Here is a 22827-nt window from a genome sequence, read left to right on the forward strand (position 1 = left end):
TGAACTTCAGTCTATATTTTCCAAGATATTCAGTCTTTTTGGACTCTTGCTGAAAAAAGAATATAATGAAGACATTAAATTTATAGCTTTTTAAATGTCCTTTGAAGAGTCTGCAGTTTGTACTAGCGCTAGTTGGAGTAGATGGCCTCTGCAGTGTGTATAGGAGAGATTAGGGTTATGCTTTTCTCTGAGCAAAGCTTGTACTCCACTATGTCTTCCAGAGAAGTTTGCAGCGCCATCAAATGCACAAGCAGCCATCTGTTTGGGGTCCAATTGACAAGCATTTAACTCTTCTAAGATGTGGGTTGTCACAGATGAAGCCGATGTGTCTTCTAAAACTTGAATATCTAGAAATGCATCTACTGGCCTACCACTGACATCAAGATAATATACACAATGACTTAATACTTGATGCCCATTTGCATCAGTGCATTCATCAGCCATGTATGCAAATTTTTTGAATGTGGTGAGAGAGTTCTTCACTTTTTCAACTGTTGAGTTTTTCCACTGTTGCACCACATGTTTCTAGCCAGTCAGTTGAGTTTCTTGCAGAAAGATAGTGAGCATTTGCTGGTCTTGTTCAGAACAAATGTTCAACTTCAGGATGAACAAGTGACAATGCACTTAACATTGGCCTCCAGTTTGTAGTGTGTGGTATCTCTTGCTTAAATAGAAAGTATGATGCCACAGCCATGTTTGTTCGCATGAACTGTGTTGTGTCTCCAGCATTCTTAACAGCCTCATTAACACTCAGCGGTGTTGTCCTTGCTCAATGGAGACTCAGAGTTCAGAGGTGCTTTCACATGAGTTCACCTCCCAGGTAGGGGGGCAAGAAGGCACCTTGCTCATTCCTCCAGTTGCTCACTGTTCACTCTGGCCACTGTTGTTCGTTGTGTCACCGTTCACTCCATCACTCTGATGCCAGTGGCCCTGTGCCATCACCTTCTGCTGCTATCTGCCACTGTGACCTCTGCGAGTTGGTCTCTTGAGGTTCCACCCAGGTCTCAGTGATTTCAGCTGAGCTCTCAGTGGGGGAACCTCGCTGCTAGTGCAGGCTGGGCTGTCTCTTCCACAGAAACACTGTCCCACAGCAGGTCTAAACACTTAGACCTGATTATCAGTGATTTCAGCTGCAGTGGTCACTTAACAAAACAAAAGACTATCTATGGAGCCTAATCAGCTCTGTCTTTAAACAGTGGAGTGGGGCAGGTCAAATAGTACTTGTGACTCAGGCAGACCATCAAGCAAAACACCTGTCCCCGCCCTCTTTCTTGATGCCCTCAATCAGCACAGGCTAAGTACAGTTCTACTGCCCTTTACTCATACAATAAGAATAACAACATTTCATCCCTCCCCCTCTTCCCCCCGCATTCAAGTAATTTGTAACCCGATCCCAGCCAAAAATCTATCACTTGGGCAACACAGCTCTGTTTGCTGGATACCTAGGTAGATTAGGTGTGACTGTAAATACAATCTGGTCCTGAAGCCTTTCCCCCCAGCCCCATGAGAGCTCATTTAGACTTTGCTTACAAATCATAATTTGAAATTATTAGGTTGGCCAACATCACCAAAATGAATGCACTGACATTGTCATAAAAACAAAAGCTGTATAAAGAAGCTAGTCTATGTTCATACTTTTCAAGTCTATTATACTTTTTCAGATACACGTATTTTATCATACACTTTATATGCTTTTAACGTATGTATTAATGTTTCAATTTCAATTCAAATTTCCAAACAATCACTAAATTGGCAACACTGCATGTAACTAGTCCACAAAACGGGGGGGTGGAGGGGTTGGGGAAATTCAGGGCGGATGTAGGGAAATCCCTGGGGCGGAGCCAGGGGCTAGCCTCTCCAAAGGGGGGCTCCAGCCATTGCCCATGTTAGTATTGATAGGATAGACATTAGAATTACAAGAAAGCATTTAGTGTTTGGACTCTATTAAATGCTTGTGAGTTGCTGCATGCATTAATCTTACTTGCAATATCTGTATTCCATACTGTAATGTTATTACAAATAAGTGAGTGTAGAGTGAGTGGTTGTAGTGTGAGCCTCTGTGACTCTATGAATCACTGTACAGGAAAGGTGAAGAGCTGCTCTTCTACAGAAATGATTATGCCCCTCCCAAAAGAGGAGACCCATCCATATCAGACAGGCTGTGGTTGGATCTTACAACTAGAAACTCCCTACAGCTGGATTGAAGAATTGTCAAGCAAAGCATTAAAGACTCTTATTGTTGTTCTGCTCTCCTCCCCAGGAAGATGAATCCTGCTAGTGGATTCCTCCTATACATGGGCCGGGGTTATCATAGGCTGGGGGAGGCTGAGCCTCCCCAGACAGCGAGACATGGCCCTGCCCACGCTCCACCCCCAGTTCTCAGAACACTCCTGCTTCTCTCTCTGCTGTGAGTCGGCTCTTCCCATGTGCTGTGGCCCCAGCTGGGGCTGGTGGCCTGGTGCTGGGGCCATGCCACCCACCCTGCCAGCACTGCGGCGGGGGGGGGGGGGGAGGGGGAGGGCTGGGACCACACTGCCTGCCCTCCCAGCGCTCCAGGGCAAGGGGGCTGGGGTTGTACTGCCTTTCCTCCTGGCACTCCAGGGCTGGGGCTGCACTGCCCACCCTCCCAGCACTCTGGGGTTGGGGCCACACTGACTGTCCTCCCGGTGTTCCGGGGTTGGGGGCGCTAGCCTGGGGCAGGGGCCAGCGGCCGCAGTGGAAGGCTCTGGGCTCTGGCAGGGGGGCATGGAAGGGGTGGTGCTTCAGGCAGAAGGGGCGGGGTTGGAGGCTAGCCTCCCCAAGCCAGTCATTCATGCACCACCCATACTCCCATAAGCAGAGAGAGCACATGGCAGGAGGAAGATAAAAACCTCAAACAAAAGGAACTAAGAATCTCTGTGTTGCTGGGACTCTGGGAAGCAAGGGGTTTCTAGGCATAAGCAAGAGATCCCTAGCTGCTTAGCCTAGGTTACCTCAAAGGACAAATCTTGCTGATTATAGAAGCCTCAATTACCTTTATAACCTAAGGCTGTAACTCAGTGTGTCTATATTTGCTTGCCTTAACCTAGTAAATAAGTGTCTAATATCCTTTTCTTATTTAATAAATCTTCATATAACTTATAGGATTGGCTACAAGCATTATCCTTGGTGTGAGACCTAAAGCGCAACTGATCTGGGGTAAATGACTAGTCCTTTGGGACTATGAGTAATCTGAATATTGCTGTGATTCTTGGTTTAAAGGGCCATCTATCACAGCGATGCACTCACCTGGGTGGCAAGACAGACCAGAGTACCAAGGGAACTGTCTAAGATTCCGTTAAAGCTGTTGAACTGCCTGAGGAGTTTGCCTTTGGTGCAGTTGGGTTGGTGAAATTTAACTTAAGAACTCAAACTATTTGGGGTTTGCGCCCTGTTTGCTTAACAGTTTGCCCTGAGGTTGGTATTCATGCTCTTGTGCCACCATTAGGAGCATCACAATGTGAACAATGCTACAGCAGATCATTTTTACTGTGAAATTTAAACAGTGCCACATATTCAGTTCTTTATACAATACGCTTTATGATAAGAGAATAAGAAGTACACAAAGCAGCGTTCACTTGGAAATTTGACAAAATAACTATGAATATTTTTGGTCGAAGTCTGTTGTTGAATTTACCAGTACAAGTAAACAAAAAAACTCAAGCAAAGCTACAAATAATAGTTACAGTTACAGAATCTGTAAAAGAACAGACTCTCATATCACTGACCAGACAATTTCCCCCAGTTAATGTACAGTATATGAGAACAAACTAACATCACTAAGCTGCATTCTCCAATCAAAATATAAATGTACAGAAACCTTACAGAGAGATTTCCTGCCTGTTGGAAACATGAAAACCAAAAGCTAGGATCAGATAATCTCCTCAAACAGATGCTGAAATCCAATAGACTTCAAAGGAAGTTGGGCATGTATAGCCAAGGGCAGAAATTGTCCCCAGAGTTTGCCAGTAACATTCTCTACTACTGTGTTTGTCTCTGAGCCTGATTCTGATCTCTGTTACACAATTTACACAGTTGGAGCTCTGCTGAAATCACTATTTCATCTAATTCATACACTGGTGTAAATAAGATCAGTCATCTGTCTTCAAATCTGGCTTCCATTTATGAGTAAGTCTGGAACTTTAAACTATCATTTTATCATTTTTGACAATTTTGTGCCCTATAAATAATAAATAAATAGCTAGGATCTCAAACCAGCACTGAAATTTCTTTTCGGATGTGAAAATGTAGAAGTATTCTGATGTGGAACAGATTTAGGGTCAGATTCTCATTTACATTTAAGTTCCCTTACAAATACTGGCAGTGTAAAGGAGCCTTAAGATAGGTGTAAATTAAAATGCCAGAGCAGTGGGAAGGGTCATCTCTCAGATTTGAATTCAGCAAACCACAGTTAGGGTGAAGTATGAGGTGGAGATCAAAGGGCACTGAAATCTCGACCTCTTGTTCAGGGATTCCAGCTGCATCTAAACTGAAACCAAAAAATAAGCAAGGTTTGGTTTTGGATCCAATTCTGAACCTATTCTGGTGTGGAATCATATCAGAGGATAAGAATCTAAACACACTTCTTCTCCCTGGCCCAGAAATGTAAATAAGTTCAAATTGAAAGTTCTAGTTTTCACCCACTTCTAGTAGTTCACATTTGTACTGACTTCACATTTTCACTGTGTGCCACTTCAACCTTGTAGTTTGCTAAAAACTCTGAGTGAGTACTGGGCTATCCCTGGATAGAAAGCAATCTATTTAGGAAGTAAGGAAATGCTACACAGAAAAATAAAACTAGAAGATTCTACTTATGATTTTACTCAGAAGGGGCCTGATCCAACGCCCACTGAAATGAATGGAAAGACTCCTATTGACTTCAGTGGGTTTTGGATCACGCCCTGTACCCTATACAGGCCCTATAGCAGGGGTGGGCAAACTTTTTGGCCTGAGGGCCACATCAGGGAATAGAAATTATATGGCGAGCCATGAATGCTCACAAAATTGGGGTTGGGGTGCGGGAGGTGGTGAGGGCTCTGGTTGAGGGTGCAGGCTCTGGGGTGGGGCTGGGGATGAGAGGTTTGGGGTCCAGGAGGGTGCTCTGGGCTGAGATTGAGGGGTTTGGAGAGTGGGAGGGGGATCAGGGCTGGGGCACGGGGAGAGTCTCATGGATGCAGGCTCCGAGCGGCGCTTACCTCAAGTGTCTCTCGGAAGCAGTGGCATGTCCCTTCTCCGGCTCTTATGCAGGCACTGCCCCTGCAGCTCCCATTGGCGCACCGGAGGGGGCCACTGGAGCATGTAGGAGCCAGAGCAAGGCCACGCCACAGCTTCCAGGAGCCGCGTGGTGCGGCCCTCGACCCTGCGCCCCGGCTGGAGCACCAGAACAGGGCCGAACCATGTGGTGTGGCCCCAATAATGCAGCGCCCTGGCTGGAGCGCCGGAGCAGGGCCAACCCACGTGGTGCAGACCCCTCGACCCAGCGGCCCAGCTGGAGCACCAGAGCGGGGCAAGCTCCAGACCCAGCTCCCCAGCGGGAGCTTGCGGGCTAGCTTAAAACAGCCCGCGGGCTGTTTGCCCACCCCTGCCCTATAGTGATGGCATTGCTACAGTTAGTCAGGCAATGTATCGAAATTGGGACCTTAAACAAACAACTATATTTTAGGGAACACATCCTCCAACTTCTACATTGTATTGATGACTTTACTGCACTTCTTGACATTATGCATTTTTCAATTAAAGTGATGCAGTTTACAGGCCAGTCCACTGTAACATTTATATTTGTATTCAGCTAATTATCCTGTGATGACAGTATATCAGTTAGACACACACAGGTACATTGTTGATATCAAATTGACTTCCCTTAACAAAAGCTTTAGTATGCATACAGCGTGTAAGTCTTACTCCATACAGACAAATTCTGGCTGGCCTTTCACATACATAGCACAAGAGAAATGCATAATACACCTGATGCGTCTCAACCTTGCCTCCTCCCAGACTCTAATCTGCAGTCCCTTTGTCCACTGAGCTGCAGAGGGCAGGTCTTGGTAGAAGTAGCATAGTCCATACGGAATCAAGACCTGTCCAGAGGCAGTATGTGCTCACCCCACTGATTATACCTTCAGGCAATTTGCACAGTCAGCTGTGTACATTCCCATGGCCAGCAAGAACACAGGCACAAAGTAAACAGAGTTGCTAATTCTGAAAAACAGTGTTAGTTTGCCCGCATTTGGGAGTAAACCCCAGAGAGCCAGAATTTGGCATAAGAAAAATATTTCTTGTAATCATAATGGAACTTCTTTTCCAAAGTTTTATTCTTAACCCCTGTAAAATATATTACTGTTTTGAAAACATATTCTAGCATTATAATAAACCATAAAATATATTCTCTTTTCTCACTTCAATGTGCAAAGTAGAAAATAAAACAAAATGGTTTGTTGAAATATATCAAATATAGGAAGCAATTCTCTTCTGTTCATGATGCTAGTGTCCATTCTCTAATGCAGGGTGCACAGTGAGTTCAGAGGCAAACAAAGCAAGGTGCCTTTTTGTATTCTTTTTTGCAGCTGGCTGATCACAGAATTTGACTTCAATGTTGCCATCACTGAATGCTTCTCTCCTGGCCTCCTCTAAAGCAGTGGACTCTCTTAGAGAAAGACTTGCCTTTTGCTGCATCATGGTAATCCCTGAGTTTCCAAGTCGCCTCGAAGGGGATGGGTTTTCCTTGACAATACAAAAGCAGATTGCAGAGAGGAAATTTTTCTTGAAGTTCTCGTTCATAAAGGCATATACCATAGGGTTACAAATGGAATTGAAAAACCCAATGATCTGAACAATAGCAAAGATCATCTTGATTGTGACGTCATCATACTCACTTTCAAAATTACCTGGGAAAAAGGAAATATAGTTATATAGATACCCACACGCCATACCCACCCTTGCAGGTCAGAAGTTCTTGTTCAGCTTCAAGAAAAAGTTCTTAGATGTTTTTATCCATTTTAATAATGGGTTTTGACCAGAAAGCAAAACAAAACAAAACACAGTCATATAAAGATAGTCTGAAAATTGCAATTTATGAATTGCAAAATTAACAGACAGCTGAGTGACACAAAGCTACCAGTCAGTTACATACATTGTTTATTTAAACCCCATTGTCCCCAATGTTCTATCTTCACTTCAGATTTGTTAACACTGTTTTTGTCACCCTACACTGTCCTCTGCCCTTTTTACAGCTCACACGGTGGAAAACTAGCTCTCTCCTCTGTGCTCACACACTTTGGGTCCAATCCAGGCCAGATATAAGCATTTAAAATAAATAGCAATCAACATGAGTATTTATAGAGCACTTCACATGTTCAAAGCACTTTACATAGTAGTTGGCAGCGTGGCCTAATAGAGAGTGTACTGTATTGGGACTAACAAGAGCTGGGTCCTATTCCCAGCTCTGCCACTGGCCTGCTGGGTAAATCTCTGTACCTCCGTTTCCCCCTTTGTAAAATGGAGATAATGATACTGACGCCTTTGTAAACGGATGAAAAGCACTATAAAAGCAAGTTATCATTAGCTGAGTAAATATTTGCCCCATTTTACAGACGGGAAAGGAAGAAAGGGGAAATGACGAGTCAGTAGCAGAAACCAACTCACAATGCTGTGCTTAACTCACCAAGCCTCACTTTTGTCCACCTATACCAGGAATTGAATTCATTTCAGAGTCTCATCTCTGGTCAGTGTAGAAGCAGGTTTTCACCTTCAAGGAATGGGTGACCTGTACTTTATATAAACATGCATATTCTTTTGCATGCACAAAATCTCCTTAAGGAATGGATTACAGTCTGGCTGTAACTAACCACACTGGTCAAATCAGGATACAGCTTTAAAATACAGTATTCACTGATAATCACAGTCAGTCACATGCTGTATAAATACAGAAATTCAAGAAGTATATAAGTACAGTTCACACTGAAATGGATGTAATCAGACCAATGTCTGATGACAGTTACAGAGCACAGGAAACCAGCTTCCTCAGTGAAGTGGAAACATTGGCCCTACATAATTTTCTCTGTCTCTCTCTCTCCATTCATACACACTTGTAAGAACATGCAAGTGTAAACTCCCCTATAAATCTTTTCTTATCTATTATCTTTCATCTGGCTCTCATCCCAATTTCTGAATATTCAATGTCATAAAATATTAAAAAGTGATTTTCCTCTTTCAATTCTTCCAAAAACGGAGTCCCCATACTACAAGTTTGCAATGAAAGGCAACTTTTTTTTTTTGCTTTGTTTTGTTTAACAATAAAGCATTTTGATCAGAGAAGTGTCCAAGTGGCAGAGAGTGATCAGTGACATGAAGAGAAGTAGAAGTTTAAGAAAGGTACAGGCTAATAGTTCCAAAAAAAGCGTTTTTATATAATGGATGAATGGCTTTGGTTGTAGTGAATTGTGTGTTTTCAACTGATGAATCAATGTAGTGAGGAAGAGAAATGCATCAGCCCCTTTGCTCTGCGCTGATACTTAGTTGCTAGTGTTTTAAACAAGATCCTTGGTGATTGAGGCACGTAAAAGCAAAGAAGGACTGCAGTAGTCACGATCCACAATTTGGTTTGAAATTTCTATGAGGCAACTGCAGTAGCAGCCAAAAATAACTTAGGGCAAAACCCACAGATAGTCTCTGATTTGCACTGAGGATGTCTTACCTGCAAGGCAGCTCTATAGTATACTTTGGCATTGCACTATCTGCAAGGCCAGTTCTGACAGCTGCAGACCCTTCATGTTCAGGGTGAGAGGAGCCCCCACAGGGAGACAGAGTATCGTGAGCAGCGCTTGAGTCCTACTGGAATATTCCGGGTCACTGTTATGGCACTGTTTGGGGGAGCTAGAAGGTGTAATGGCACATCCAGTATTTCCAGTACTTGCATTCTGCCACTTCTTGAGCACAGCACTCACATGCTGACTATGAGTGCTTGTTCTTTGCTCCTCCTCCACGCACCATAGAAGGAGAGAGAGAGCTTGTGAGAAAGGCAAGCCTACAATGGGCCTCCTAGACCCTGGGCACAAGAACAGATCTGCTGGGTGCCAACTCCCAGTCTTGTGAGATTTGACTCAGGCTTGAGATGAAGCAACAGTAGGAAGGAGATATTTTAAATTCAGATTTGGGAGCAGGTGTCAGTGTCTTCCTCATTTGAGACCAATTGTCTTAATTGCTGTCCCCAATCAGGGACTCTGATGGGGCAAAAAGGCCCCACATCCACAGAAAAGGGGTAAAGGAGAGTCTATGGGCCCAGCTAACCTCACCTCACTATACCTGCAGCCAATGCCAAGCCTGGAGGGGCAATAAAGGAGAGAGGCTGACTCAGTTCAAGGCTGAAAGAGCTAGTAATGATGAGAATGAGAGTATAGATATCTGTGAGAGGAAAAGAAAATGCATTGAAAAAAACAATGGGGTATTGAACAGGTAGGAGAGGAAGATGAAACAATTTTAAATGAAAACTTCAGTATGAGGGAACTTCCAAAAGCTATAAAAAAGAGCAAAAGTACTGCTCCAGGCTGGATGGTATAAGCTTTGAAATGCTTAAACACCTATCTGAAAGAAGTCTGAGGGTGATAGTAAAATTGGGCAATAGCATATGAGGAAAAGGTGATCTGCCAGTTGAGTGGAAGCATGCAGTTACTGTTCCAGCAAGGAAACCAGGCAAGCTGAGATCTTGACCTGATGCATACAGGCCAACTTTTCTGGATATTGAAAGAGCTTATGGAATGTTCTGGCGAGGGTTTACTTATAAAGTGGCTGCCATGGGTATAAAAGGAAGGAAGTCTAGGTGGATAAGGGATTTCTTAAGTAAAAGAACTATGCAAGTGTGAGTAGGAAAAGCCTACTCCAATATATGTACACTAACAAATGGCACTCCACAGGGTGATCATGATGAATGATCTTCCAAAAGAGTTAAGTGCAGGAATGGGCATTGCTTTATTTGCTGACGATTTTGCCTCAGGGGTCACAAACAGATACCCGGAAAGAGCTGCTAAAAGAGTAAAAGTACTAAGGACAGGCGCAGAATGGAGAAACGCGAGGCTTTAAATTCTCAATTGACAAAACTAAGGGAATGATATTCACTAAAAAGAAAAAATTTAAAGATTATAAATCATATCTATATGGATAGCAAATAAGTATAGTTAAAAGCTACAGATTTTTAGGGGTGATATTTGATAGCACGCTCACTTGGAAGAATCATATGGAAAGTACTTCTCAAACCCAGGGCCGGCTCCAGGCACCAGCCCAACAAGCATGTGCTTGGGGCGGCGCCTGTTAGGGAGGGGGGCGCCAGGGGGAGAGCGGAGAGCCCCGGCCGGCCTTGCCGCCCTCCTCCTGGCGCTCTGGCCGCCGGGGAGAGCGGAGAGAGCCCCCGCCGGGCTCTCCGCCCTGCTCCCAGCGCTCTGGCCGCCGGGGGGAGGGCGGAGAGCCCCGGCGGGGCTTGCCGCCCTCCCCTGCCGCAATGGGGGAGGGGGGGCGGCCGCTGGCTTTTTTGCCTAGGGCGACAAAAAAGCCAGAGCCGGCCCTCCTCAAACCTCCTGGCGCGTGGATAAGAGAGTACTCGTGATGTTATACAGAACTCCAGTAAGACCAATTGATCAGTACAGGTACCAGGCTTTTGGTTCAGCATCAAAAATGAATTTGAGAAAGCTTGACTCAGTCCAAGCTCTGGGGTTGCAAATTGCATGTGGTGCCTTCATCACAACACTGCTGTGTGTAATTCAGATAGCTGCAGGTGAACTGTCCATTGCTTTAAGAATAAAGCTTTTAGACTTAACCTTTTGGGATAAAGTCATAGGAAACTGAAGATGAAAACACCAAACTAATATAGGATAAATGCTGGGAATTAAGTGGGCTATGTGTAGGGCAAAAACTCAAAATGCCTCAAGTAAGCAAGGTTAAAGTGTGGACAAAAGATCTTGGTGAAAACAAAGACCTAAAAGAGATTAAAATTTATAGCTTTGGGAAAAATATATTATGACTGGAAAAGGAGTGTTAAATGTGCAAGCTATAGCAAATGAAAACATTTGTGATAAATGGGAATGCTACTGTCCAATATATACTGATGGATCCAAAGATGTAAGAACAGGACGAATGGGAACAGCTTTCAGTGTTCCTGCACTCAGAATCAAATTTTGTAGCCGTTTTGACAGCTGAACTGGCAAGGATAATGCTGGCATTAAATTGAGTCATAGATGTGCACCCAGACGCTACGGTCATCCTGTCTGTTTCCTTATCTGGACTACAGGCAATCAGCAATGGCTCTTCAAAGAGCAGAAATGATATTCTGAATGAAATATTACTGTTAACAATAGATTTGATGTAGTTGGGTGTAATCATAGTAATAGCATGGATCCCAGTGCACACAGGGTAGTGGGCAATGACCTGGCAGACAAAATGGCAAAAAAATGCTGTTGAAAATGAGCAAATTGATTTAGAGAGCCCTTTAAATAAACTGGAATTTAAAAATCTAAGTAAAAATGAGTTGAGAAGAATGGCAAGAACGATAGGCAAAAGAATCAAAGGGGAATACGAAATATGCCCAAGAGTAAAAAATGCTGATATACTCCAAGGCCCTGAGAGATAGAGTGAAGTGACTATTTAGAATTGTAACTGGCCATTGTAGATTAATAGTAATTTGTTTCTAACAAACAAACAAATATGGATTATGTGGGATGTGCAAGGTCCAGGAACAGATGATCATCTCCTCTGGGAGAACAAAGAGTGCACCATTGAAAGGGGGTATTTTATATGGAAAAAAAAAGTTCAAAATTTTTCATGGAAACACCTAGTAAGAGCACTGAGAAAATGAGGCCTATTAAAAAGAAATACTGAAATTCTTTCAGAATGCTAGGAATTAAAAATGAAAGACTTTAATTTTTAATTACCTATCGTGTCCAGCGCTTGGGGATCACAGACTCAGCAAGTAAGTCTGCTTCACCATAAAACACAAGAAGAAGATGACAAACTTGATAAATAGATTAAGAACCACTGTTATATCATGAGGGAGTGTTTATTATTCCAGATTTAAAAGCACATATTCACCTTAGCTGCAATGGGCACTAGAGCAGCAGCACTAGAGTTTGATACAACACCAGTGATTCCATTACTAAAAAGAAAAAGACACACTTAAAAGTAAATGCCTTAATTTAAGAAGTGTGGCAGGTACTCACTGTATTCTATCATCATGTGAATCACATGGAAAGGGGCCCAGCAGACTGCAAATAAAACCACCACCATCACCATCATAACGATTGCTCGTTTCTTCTTCCTGAAATTACACTGAGGTAGCTTTTACAGAATAACTTTGAATAAACTGTTGATTAGCACAAATGCCTCAGGGTCAGCTTCTAAAGGTATTTAGGTGCCCAAAGATGCAGATAGGCACTTAAGGGGATTTTCAAAAGTGCCCACTTGCTTAACCCTCCTTGAAATCACTGAACCATATCAAATAAGTAATAAATAACAAGAGCAATGTCATATTTTCCTAACTCAGGATCCAATTTGAAATGCAAAATCTACTTACCTTCATGCAACTGCACTAATAAACTCTGTCATTTACTTATTCAGCTCTAAATATTTGGACAGGCCAGTATTTGTTGATGCATTGAAATGCAGTTTTTTCCCCAGCAGATACTTATGAGCACACAGACTTTGAGATATTTTCAAAAGTGACTAGTCATTGAGTGTCTCAATTTCTGGGTGCCCAATTTGCAACACCTTAAATGGGCCTGACTTTCAAAAGGTGGATGCTCAGCACTTTCTGAAAAATCAGGCCTCTTCTGGGAGCCAGGGAAGCAGAGCAGGCTGGGGCCGGGTCACTCCACTTCCCACAGGAAGTGGCCAGCCCTCCCACCCACAGCGGAGGCCTGGGGGGCTGCGTAGGGCACCAAAACTTGCTAAAACTGAGTTTCGATCACTAGAAAGAGTATTGTGTTTTATTTGTAACCATACCTATCATCAGGGCCGGCTCCAGGCACCAGCCGAGCAAGCTCATGCTTGGGGCGGCAGATTCTACGGGGTGGCATTCCGCCCAATCCTAGAGCGGCACGGCCGCTTTTTTTTTCCCCCTCGCTCCCTCTCCCACCCCACCCCGCTAGCCGGGGCACGTCTGCAGTGCAGGGAGTCCCCCTGCACCCTGGCTCCGGCCGCCCTGCAGGTTTTTTTTTTTCCTGCTTTGCCGCTCCGGCTGCGCCGCAGGTTTTTTGTTGCTTGGGGCGGCGAAAAAGCCAGAGCCGGCCCTGCCTATCATTTAAATATCTATTCTTTATTAATAAACTAATTTGTTTTATTACAAAACCATCTCAGTACTGTGTATTAACAGTGGAAGGCAAGTCCTGAGCTAACCTAACATGCTGGTGCATGCACGGTCTCCTTGGTGGTAGTGATGTCTCTGTGGACCTCAGGGAATGGATTTGGAAAGCAAGATATGGACTGGCAGAGTCCAGAAGAGTTTGCTGGCAAGACAGACAAGCTATTGTGTCGGGGAACTGAGGCAGAGCAGTTCCACAGTGGCTCACAGTTGTGTGTGTCCTGAGCCAGAAGTCACAGGTAGCGTACTCTGGCCAGGATTTTCACACAATGTGCTGGTTGACTAAGGTTCACACTTCAAGCACTGGTAACAGATTTGTAAGTGATTCAGAGAAGGTATTATTAGGGAGATTGGCATGCTGTATGGAAAAAGGGTAGAACTCCTAGTTTGGGCAAGTTTTAAAACCACTGTGCCTTTAGCTAAAGTGTACTTAGAGTGCGAAGGTCTGGAAGGCATTTTAAAATTTGGTGGATTGGATTGCATTCCAGCAAAAATTCTCATGGGAAGTAACATACTAACTATGTCTAAAGCCATTAATATAGTAACCTGCACTAAAAGTGAATGTTGCTCTGTAGTCCCAGAAAGGAATTGTAAAGACAGAGAAACAGCTCAGGGGAAAGGGACATCCTTGGCCCTGACTTATCAGACAGACACAGTGAGTCTCCAAGGACAAGTGGGGCAGAGCCACTCCCAGTGCCAGTGGAGGAGGCTCTGATCAGAGCTGACAGCCAGCAGGAATTTGCACCACAGTAGAGAGCAGACCCATCCCTAGATAGCATGAGGGGTCCCCAGTTAGGGGAAACAGGGAAAGGTTTTTGAAGAGGAGGGAAGGATGTATAGAGAAAGTCCTATGGGGAAAATCAAAAATCCTGTAAAGGTTTACAAGCAGCTGGTTGTGCCTGTTAAGCATTGTAGGGAGCTAATGACATTACCCCACAACTGTCCTTTTGCAGGTCACTTGGGGACTTATGAAAGGTTGAAAGGGAACTTTTATTGGCCAGATATGAGCTGGGAGACTATTGCAGGTCTTGTGACTTATGTCCAAAGTGCAAAGACCTGCAGGGTCTCACAAAGCTCCCAGACAGCCCTTACCTGTGATCAAGGAGGCATTTCTTAGGGTGGCAAAGGATATTGTGGGCCCTATGCCCCAGCCAACCCAGAGGAAAAAGAAATATATTTCGGTGGTAGAAGGACTCCTGGTCACAGGTACCCCAAACATAAGTCACTGTTGAAAATCTTAGCCCAAAGGTTCTGTTTAGGGCTGAAGTTAAGGTGCCCAGATAACACAGTGATATATTAAAAACATGGATGGATCATTCTGTGTAGCTGTTTCAAACATATATGTAAAGATGTGATATTTAATAATTTAACAGCTTTTACTTAGCACTTTTAATGCAAAAGATATTTATTTAAGTTATGGTAGGCAGTCTAGAGAATATTGTATTTGAAAAATCAATTTTGTTATAGCTGTTCAAGCTAGTCTAATTCTGATACCTAGAGATGGAGAAACTGCTCAAAAATCCATGATATATCAAAAAGCAAGGATCTTTTCCTGGGACCTGGAATATTAACTGTATCTGTAATGTCTCATTACTCTGTCAATGTCCAACATAGATAAGGAGCTGGATGGAACCTCACTACCTGATAATTTTTGTTGCTAGAGGATAGTGTTTGGAGGAATGGGGTCTGCACCATCTGTTAGGAGTACATGCCCTGCTTTCACCAAAATACTTTGCAGGCTCAGAGTATGTCTGGATTTATCATTACTCATGAACTCCCATATAACATTATTACCACCAGGTGTTATGAACCCAATATAAACTTCTACCACTTGAGCTAAAGTAGCAACTCTCTTGGCGGACAGAAGTAGTAGAACCTTATCCTCTATGTGGAGGAGTCACTAGCTGGGGATTGGCACACATTTTACAAACATGTTACATTACTATTTTATTCAGTTTTGCAACTTCATCCTCATCCTCATTTTGATTGATGTCAGCCACTTGACTGAACAATCTTTTCTCTTTAAGCTGCTACTTATTATTCTCCTTGGATTCAATATTTAATATGGTACTCTCCTGTTTTCTGTGCACGTATTGCTAGAAGTTGCCATCACACCAGGAAACAAACTTGCCAAATTAAAGAAAAACTGCAGTGTAATATATAAAGTAGGGTAATTGCTACACTAAATTACAATTAAGCATAAGGAACTATACCATTTTGTTGTCTGCTTGTTAATTATTCATTTTTTTAATTGCATTTAAAACACAAAGTTCCCATCTGGATGGTCTCATGAGGCAGTAAAAGACTGAGGGCATTTATATCTCTTTAGAAACTACCCAATTAGAGTGTATCAAATTAGTTTTCAGGTAAGTTCCAATTCTTTTTTATTTTAATATACTACTTTCATTTTTAAAAGGCTGATAGAACAGTGGTTATAGACACACAAATAATGAACTCACCTTAGAAAACTTTTGATATTATTGATCTTATTCCAGGTGGATTCTAAAAGGAACTGTATTTGATCACTCCCAATCTGCCTCAGGAATGTAACAAACTGCTTCTTCCTCCCAACTCATGACCTGCATTTTTAAAAGTGTTAATTTTAGGTGCACAATGTGGCACACCTGAAAAGGGTCCAATTTTCGGAGTGTGGGTGCTTAGCACTATTTGAACATCAGGCCCTTATAAGGTGTCTCAAGTTGGGCACCAAATATTAAGTCATAAGTAGGGCCCTACTAAATTCACAGCCATGAAAAAAGCATCACGGACTGTGAAATCTGGTCTTCCCCCATGGAATCTGGTCTATTGTGTGCTTTTACCCTATACTATACAGATTTCAAGGGGGACACCAGCATTTCTTAAATTGGGAGTCCTGACCCAAAAGGGAGCTGCAAGGTTATTTTAGAGGAGTCACGGTATTGCCACCCTTACTTCTGTGCTGCCCAACTCTGAAGGCAGCACCCCGCCAGAAGCAGTACAGAAGGGTGGCAATACCATACCATGCCACCTTACTTCTGTGCTGCTGGTGGTGGCGGCTCTGCCTTCAGAGCTGGGCTCCCAGCCAGCAGCCGCTGATCTCCAATTACCCAGCTCTGAAGGCAATGCAGCTGCCAGCAGCAGCACAGAAGTAAGGATAGCAGTACCGCAACCCCTCCTACAATAACCTTGTTACCCCCCACAACTCCTCTTTTGGGTCAGGACCCCTACAATTGCAACACCATGAAATTTCAGATGTAATTACTGAAATCATGAAATTTACAATTTTTAAAATCCTATGACCGTGAAATTGACCAAAATGGACCATGAATTTGGTAGGGCCCTAGTCATTAGTCACTTTTGAAAATCTTGTCCATAACTTTTCTTGTTGCCAGTCCCCAGATATGCTTTTCAAGACTGAGAGTTCTAACTATATGGTTTTACTTTACAAACCTTGATATCTTAGACATTTCATTCCCATGAATGGTTTGAAGAACTGAAGCATCTCCCACTCGTTTCTTAATCCAGAGTTCATAACCAATCTTACTGTACAACAGAAGCATCAGCATCAGTGGAAGAAGGAATAGTATGACAAGAATGAAGGTGGTATATATCTTTTGGTGAACAGCACTGGTCCACTCTTCCAAGCAGCAAACATACTCTTTTTCATACAGAAAGTCATATTTAATCTAAAACAAATGAAATAGAAATGAGTCACTTTAATAAGGACCCTAACTATGAAGAGTGTCATATGTTCTAAAGCCCCTTGCTTTATAACAGGAATTCAGTGTAGACACCTTTCTAGTGAGACTGTTCTTCTAATGCATTTTCCATGTAAAGGGCTGTGTTCACCATAGCTTATGCAGGGTAAAAACTGTACTTCCTCTCTTCAGCAGAGGGATTGCCCTCCAAGAAGAGCAAGAGGTGTTTTAACTGACACACTCCTTCAGGGTTTATGCTGGGGAGGGAAGTGTCAGTTTCTCCTGGAGGCAGCTGCTGAGATGTGCTGAAACAATGTACTGTTTGGGCTGATTACTTTTAAGGTTATGCTGGCCATCTTGGCCAATACAACAGGAATTGAACTGGGGTCCCCCAGAGCCAAATATGAGTCTGTAAAGCTTGAGCTAAACAGATAAGGTGCTTTCTAGCTACGGCTGTAGTGGGCGCAGGTTTTCTGTGGATCAGGTACACTGCTTCTTTGTGTACTACTGGTCAAAGTCAGGTTGATTTGCATTACCACAAAGGAACCATAAGCCTGCCCCAAGTGTCTTATTTTAATTTTCCACTACAACTGGGGTTGTGGCAAGGACTATTTTTCTATAGCACCTATCACACTTTTAAAGTGGCTAAAGTAACATTAATAAGTAGTAGTAATATTAATAATTAATACAAATCAATAAGTTAATGACAAATATAAAACACAGAACTAAATAGTGGATGAAAGAGAAACAGTGCATCCAATTTATTTAACCTTCCAAGAGACTTTTGATAAATAACCTCATTTGAGGTAATTTATCAAAAGCTTCTGGGAAGGCTAAAAAAAGCCAAACATATCTAAAAACATTGTTTAACCCTGGCATTTTTTTAATGTATATAATTTAAATGCCAATTTGGTTGGCACATCCATTTTCATGTGAACAAAAGGTACAGCTGCATATTTAACTCTGTGATCTGGGCCCTGATCCTGCAACTAAATCCACATAAGCAGCCTGCTTTCCCCCCCGTGCGTGCACAGAATCTTACTGAAGTCAGCCTGACTCTGCACTGGTGCAGGGCTTCTGCCCAGGTGGATCAGACTGCAGGGTCAGGGCTTTGGTTTGCATGCACAAATGCAGGTATCTGTACACAGCTTTTGCAGTTGTAGCTATGGAGGCTGACTGAAAACTTCTCAAACTTAAGTGAGTTTTCAGAACAAATTTGTCTCATCAGCCAACAAACAAAGATTTTCCAAAAAACAACTGTCTATACACACACACAGCTTGTAACCAAGAGTACATAGCTCATGTCTGTATAGACTACTGTGCCCCTTTCTCAAACTCCAATATGCCAAGTTACACTTTTTAAAGGATTTTTTAAAAATCCAGACTCCCAAATAGCTGCTTCTAACAGTTAATGAAGGTTTTGAATGGAGTAACCGTTGCTTAAAATGTAATAGCTATGGAGAAATGTTTATTGGAACATGCCATGTCACGTAAAGATAATCATTTTCAAAGTCCCAAGCTATTGCATGTCATTGCAGATACAAAGCAATGGGAAGGTTCAGTGCAAGGCACAGATGCAACTATTCATCTTCAAGACAGGGAGAAAGGCACAACTACAAGTAGGCAATATAGTATGGAAAGCCAGCACAAGATTACAGGGAGGCAATCCAAATGCCCCAGGTGTCAAATTCTGCCCACATCCTGAAGTAAAGGCTTTCCAAAACTGCCCACAATCCTTTGCCAGTGACAATATTAAAAGTGTCTCTCCATTTTTTCTTTTTACAATGAGGGCCCAGAAAGTCAGATTACAAAATCAATTACTCTACTTAAGAAACACTGACAACTTTTACAGTAGCATGTGACCAGATTCTGCTTTATCCCCGCTCATAAATACTTGGAGTTTATTCAGCCTTGTTGCTATTCCCTGCAATGAGATCCTGCAAGAGCTAAGTCTGAAACAAGGGCTCTCTCTGAAAGTGTGATTACATGATATATCATACCATACCTGCAGTCGCTGTACATGCCACATAGGTGACCCAACAATAACTGCCAGCAACCAGACTATTCCTGTAAACAAACAAACGTCTTCTTAATGCTCAGCAGAACAGGGAACTTAATATGAATTCATTTTACTTTAATAGCTTCAATTAGCAAGACAAAGTGATGTGGAACTTCGTGCTGTAAACTGAACTCGAAATTTAAGGTGAAATTTTACAGTCAACATTTGTGGACAATTGACTTATTGTAAATATGAACAATAGCAACACTTTTCTCTTCATCAAGGCCCTTCATCAAGCGTTTCCTTCCTAAGAGTCTCAGGAGCTTTCAATCTAAAGGGCAGCTACATTTGATGCCCAGGCAACATCTGCCCTGTGAAAAGCAAGATCAGCATCACCCAATGTTCTCTTTGCATAGCAGATATGAGTAATTAATACAGCCTTGGCAACTGGCGTGTCTCTTCAGCAGTACTTGTGTACTTTGAATATCTCTTGCAAAATGACCATAACAAGGTTATAAAAATCCTAGTCAAAACCTATTCAAATACAAACTATTTTGGAACAGAAATCAAGGCTTTCCCAACTACCCACAAACAGGATATCAGCAAGGATGGCCACTTCAATTTACATTAGCCCGTTAGTTTGTGAAAAAACAAAATCAGGCTTTTGAGGCAGGCAGATTGAGAAAGTTGTGGATGGTGTTAATTTTTAAAAAGGGGATAGAGGTGAAGTAGAAAGACAAGGGATTGTCCAAGTCTTGCATGGACAGTATTTCTGAGCTGCTTCATAGAATATGGCTAGACTCAGCAGTAACTCTGTACCATTGCACAGATCAATACCTTATCTACTATGCAAACCTCCTACACCAGTTACCCACAACAGAATCACTCAACTCGCAAACGATGTGCGTTGTATGAATACTGGAGTTGCCTAAGATCTTACCCAGCATTGTGAAAGCTCTTCTGTTGGTGTACTGCCATTTCATTTTTAATGGATGCACAATTCCCTGATGCCTTTCCACAGCAATGCAGGTCATTGTGAGAATCTCAGCAACAATAGCAGCAGATTGAACAAACGGTACCATCTTGCAAGCAAACGCACCTGTAATGATTAAAAAGTAAAGCATGTAATCATTGAGGTTAGTAAAAATAATAAGCTCAGGGAGTCAATAAAGTGATATTAAGAACAAACTAACCTATCTTCCTCAGATACATTTATTTCAATACCTAGACTTCTAGGAAGCTCCTTTCCAGTGCTTGTCACATGTGGCCCCTTGTATTTCTATAATATTTAGAATTATTCAATTTCTCCCCTTTCGTACAATTTAAAGATGAAAAAGACCTCTTATATCATCTTGCCCAGTTCCATAATAACCTAAGGCCTGGTCCACACTAACCCCCCACTTCGGACTAAGGTACGCAAATTCAGCTACATTAATAACGTAGCTGAATTCGAAGTACCTTAGTCCGAACTTACCGCGGGTCCAGACGCGGCAGGCAGGCTCCCCCGTCGATGCCGCGTACTCCTCTCGCCGAGCTGGAGTACTGGCGTCGACGGCGAGCACTTCCGGGATCGATCCGGGATCAATTTATCACGTCTAGACAAGATGCGATAAATCGATCCCAGAAGATCGATTGCCTGCCGCCGAACCAGGAAGTAAGTGTAGACGTACCCTAAGACTCTTCCCTACTATTTTATTAGGGTTTTGTTCAGTCTACTTTTAAATGCCCTAAGTTACATGACATAATCATTTCCCTTGGGAGGTTGTTTTGCAGTCTCATCTATCTATCAGGCAGTTTTTCCTGGTATTCATCTGAATTTTTCCTTTTCTTGACCATCTCATTACTTCTAGTTAAATCCCCAGTTATTCTCCTCCCTCCTAAGTGTTTACATCCTCCAAAATATTCATAGCCTTAAGTTGTCCTTTTAGGCACCATTTAGCCAAGGTGTGCACTTTTCACTCTTTAAAAAGTTCTCGTAAATCAACACCTTAACTATTTTTGTAATCTTATTCTTATTTGTGAAGATATTTTGTTAGCAAGACTGTCAGAATTGAATGCAATATTCCAATTCCAAAAAGCTTGTATGTAGATTCCTGCCACAAGACATTATGTTTCTGTACAGTTGGCCCCAAACAATCGTACTTTGTTTTTTTATTGCTGCTCTAACTCATTGCAAATGCATATTTCATTTGCAGCCAAGTATTATTTAGTCATTCTTAAGTATTGATTTTTAAGTATCTCCCAAGATAATAGCTGTAGTCCTGATTATCACTACAAACGTTTTTTTTCTCCTGCTGATAATAGCCCAGCTTATTGATTAGTCTCATTATAGTTGGTATGGCAACACCCATATTTTCATGTTCTCTGTGTATATATATATCTTCCTACTGTATTTTCCACTGCATGCATCCGATGAAGTGGGTTTTAGCCCACAAAAGCTTATGCCCAAATAAATTTGTTAGTCGCTAAAATGCCACAAGTATGCCTCGTTCTTTTTGCTGATACAGACTAACACAGCTATCACTGAAATCTTTCCCAAATGTATTCCCTTATATTAACCTCTTCCCAAACTGAATCTTGTAATTTTCTGTCCAATATTTCAAATCCTGATGTCATTTTAGATTCCTTGTCCTCACAACTCTTCCCTATTTAGAATAATTTGTTAATTTCATCAATAATTGCCCTATTCCCTTTACTAGATCATTAATAAAGATTTTTTGCAAACTGTAACCAGAGTAGGGTCCGGTTTTCGACCGCAACACCCAGTGGAAAAGGGACCCTGGAGGTTCTGGTCAGCACTGCCGACCGGGCTGTTAAAGGTCCGGTCGGTGGCCCAGTCGGTGGTGCTGCAGCACTAAGACAGGCAAGTCCCTACCTGTCCTGGCACCGCGCTACGCACTGGAAGCAGCCAACAGGTCCGGCTCCTAGGTGGGGGGGCCACGGGGCTCCATGTGCTGCCCCCATCCTGAGCACCGGCTCTGGACTCCATTGGGCGGTTCCCAGCCAATGGGAGGTGGGGGGAGGCAGTGCCTGTGGGCAAGAGCAGCATGCGGAGCCTCCTGTCCCCTCCCCCCCCAACCTACTAGTGCCAGACCTGATGCTGGCCGCTTCCGGGGTGCAGCACAGTGTCAGAACAGGTAGGCAGCCTGCCTGAGCCCCGCTGTGCTGCTGACTGGGAGCCGCCTGAGGTAAGTCCACACCCCTACCCCTAGCCCCAACCCCAACCCCTGCCCCAGCCCTGAGCTCCTCCCCCAAATCTGGAGCCCCCCCTGCACCCCAAAGCCCTCATCCCTGGCCCCAGCCCAGAGCCCTCACTCACCCCCACACTCCTGCCCCAGCCCTGAGCCCCCCCCAAAACTGGAGCCCACTCCTACACCTCAAATCCCTCATCCCCAGCCCCAATCCAGAGCCCGCACTCCCAGCCCAGAGCCCTCACACACCCCTGAACCCCAACCCCCTACCCCAGCCCTGAGTCCCCCCCACCCCAGAGCCCTCACCCCCTGCCTCAACCCACAGCCCCCTCCCACATTCCGAATCCCTTGGACCCACCCCCTAGCCTGGAGCCCCCTCCTGCACCCCAAACCCTTCATTCCCAGCCCCACCCCAGAGCCTGCACCCCCAGCTGGAACCCTCACCCCCTCCCACACACCAGCCCTGCCCCAGCCCAGTGAAAGTGAGTGAGGGTAGGGGACAGCGAGCCACCGAGGGAGGGGGAAATGTAGTGCGTGGGGGTGGGGCCTCAGGAAAGGGGCAGGGCTAGGGTGTTTCGTTTTGTGTGATTAGAAAGTTGGCAA

The 22827-nt window shown here is 43.5% G+C and overlaps 1 protein-coding gene across 1 annotated transcript in view; it reads right to left on the reverse strand.

Moving 5' to 3' along the window:
* Nucleotides 1-6498: 6498 nt before the first annotated feature.
* The window catches only part of QRFPR (pyroglutamylated RFamide peptide receptor), a 52211-nt gene continuing 35882 nt past the window's right edge, over nt 6499-22827 (reverse strand). The window contains exons 2-6 of the mRNA XM_024212709.2: nt 19974-20132; nt 19040-19101; nt 16787-17022; nt 12219-12316; nt 6499-6902 (exon numbers count right to left, since the gene is read on the reverse strand). Of these exons, the coding sequence (XP_024068477.2) occupies nt 6499-6902; nt 12219-12316; nt 16787-17022; nt 19040-19101; nt 19974-20132 (959 nt within the window). The remainder of the gene's footprint in view (nt 6903-12218; nt 12317-16786; nt 17023-19039; nt 19102-19973; nt 20133-22827) is intronic.

Source organism: Terrapene carolina, unplaced genomic scaffold (assembly GCF_002925995.2).
Source record: "Terrapene carolina triunguis isolate 2854851 unplaced genomic scaffold, T_m_triunguis-2.0 Scaffold66, whole genome shotgun sequence".
Lineage (NCBI taxonomy): Eukaryota > Metazoa > Chordata > Testudines > Emydidae > Terrapene > Terrapene triunguis.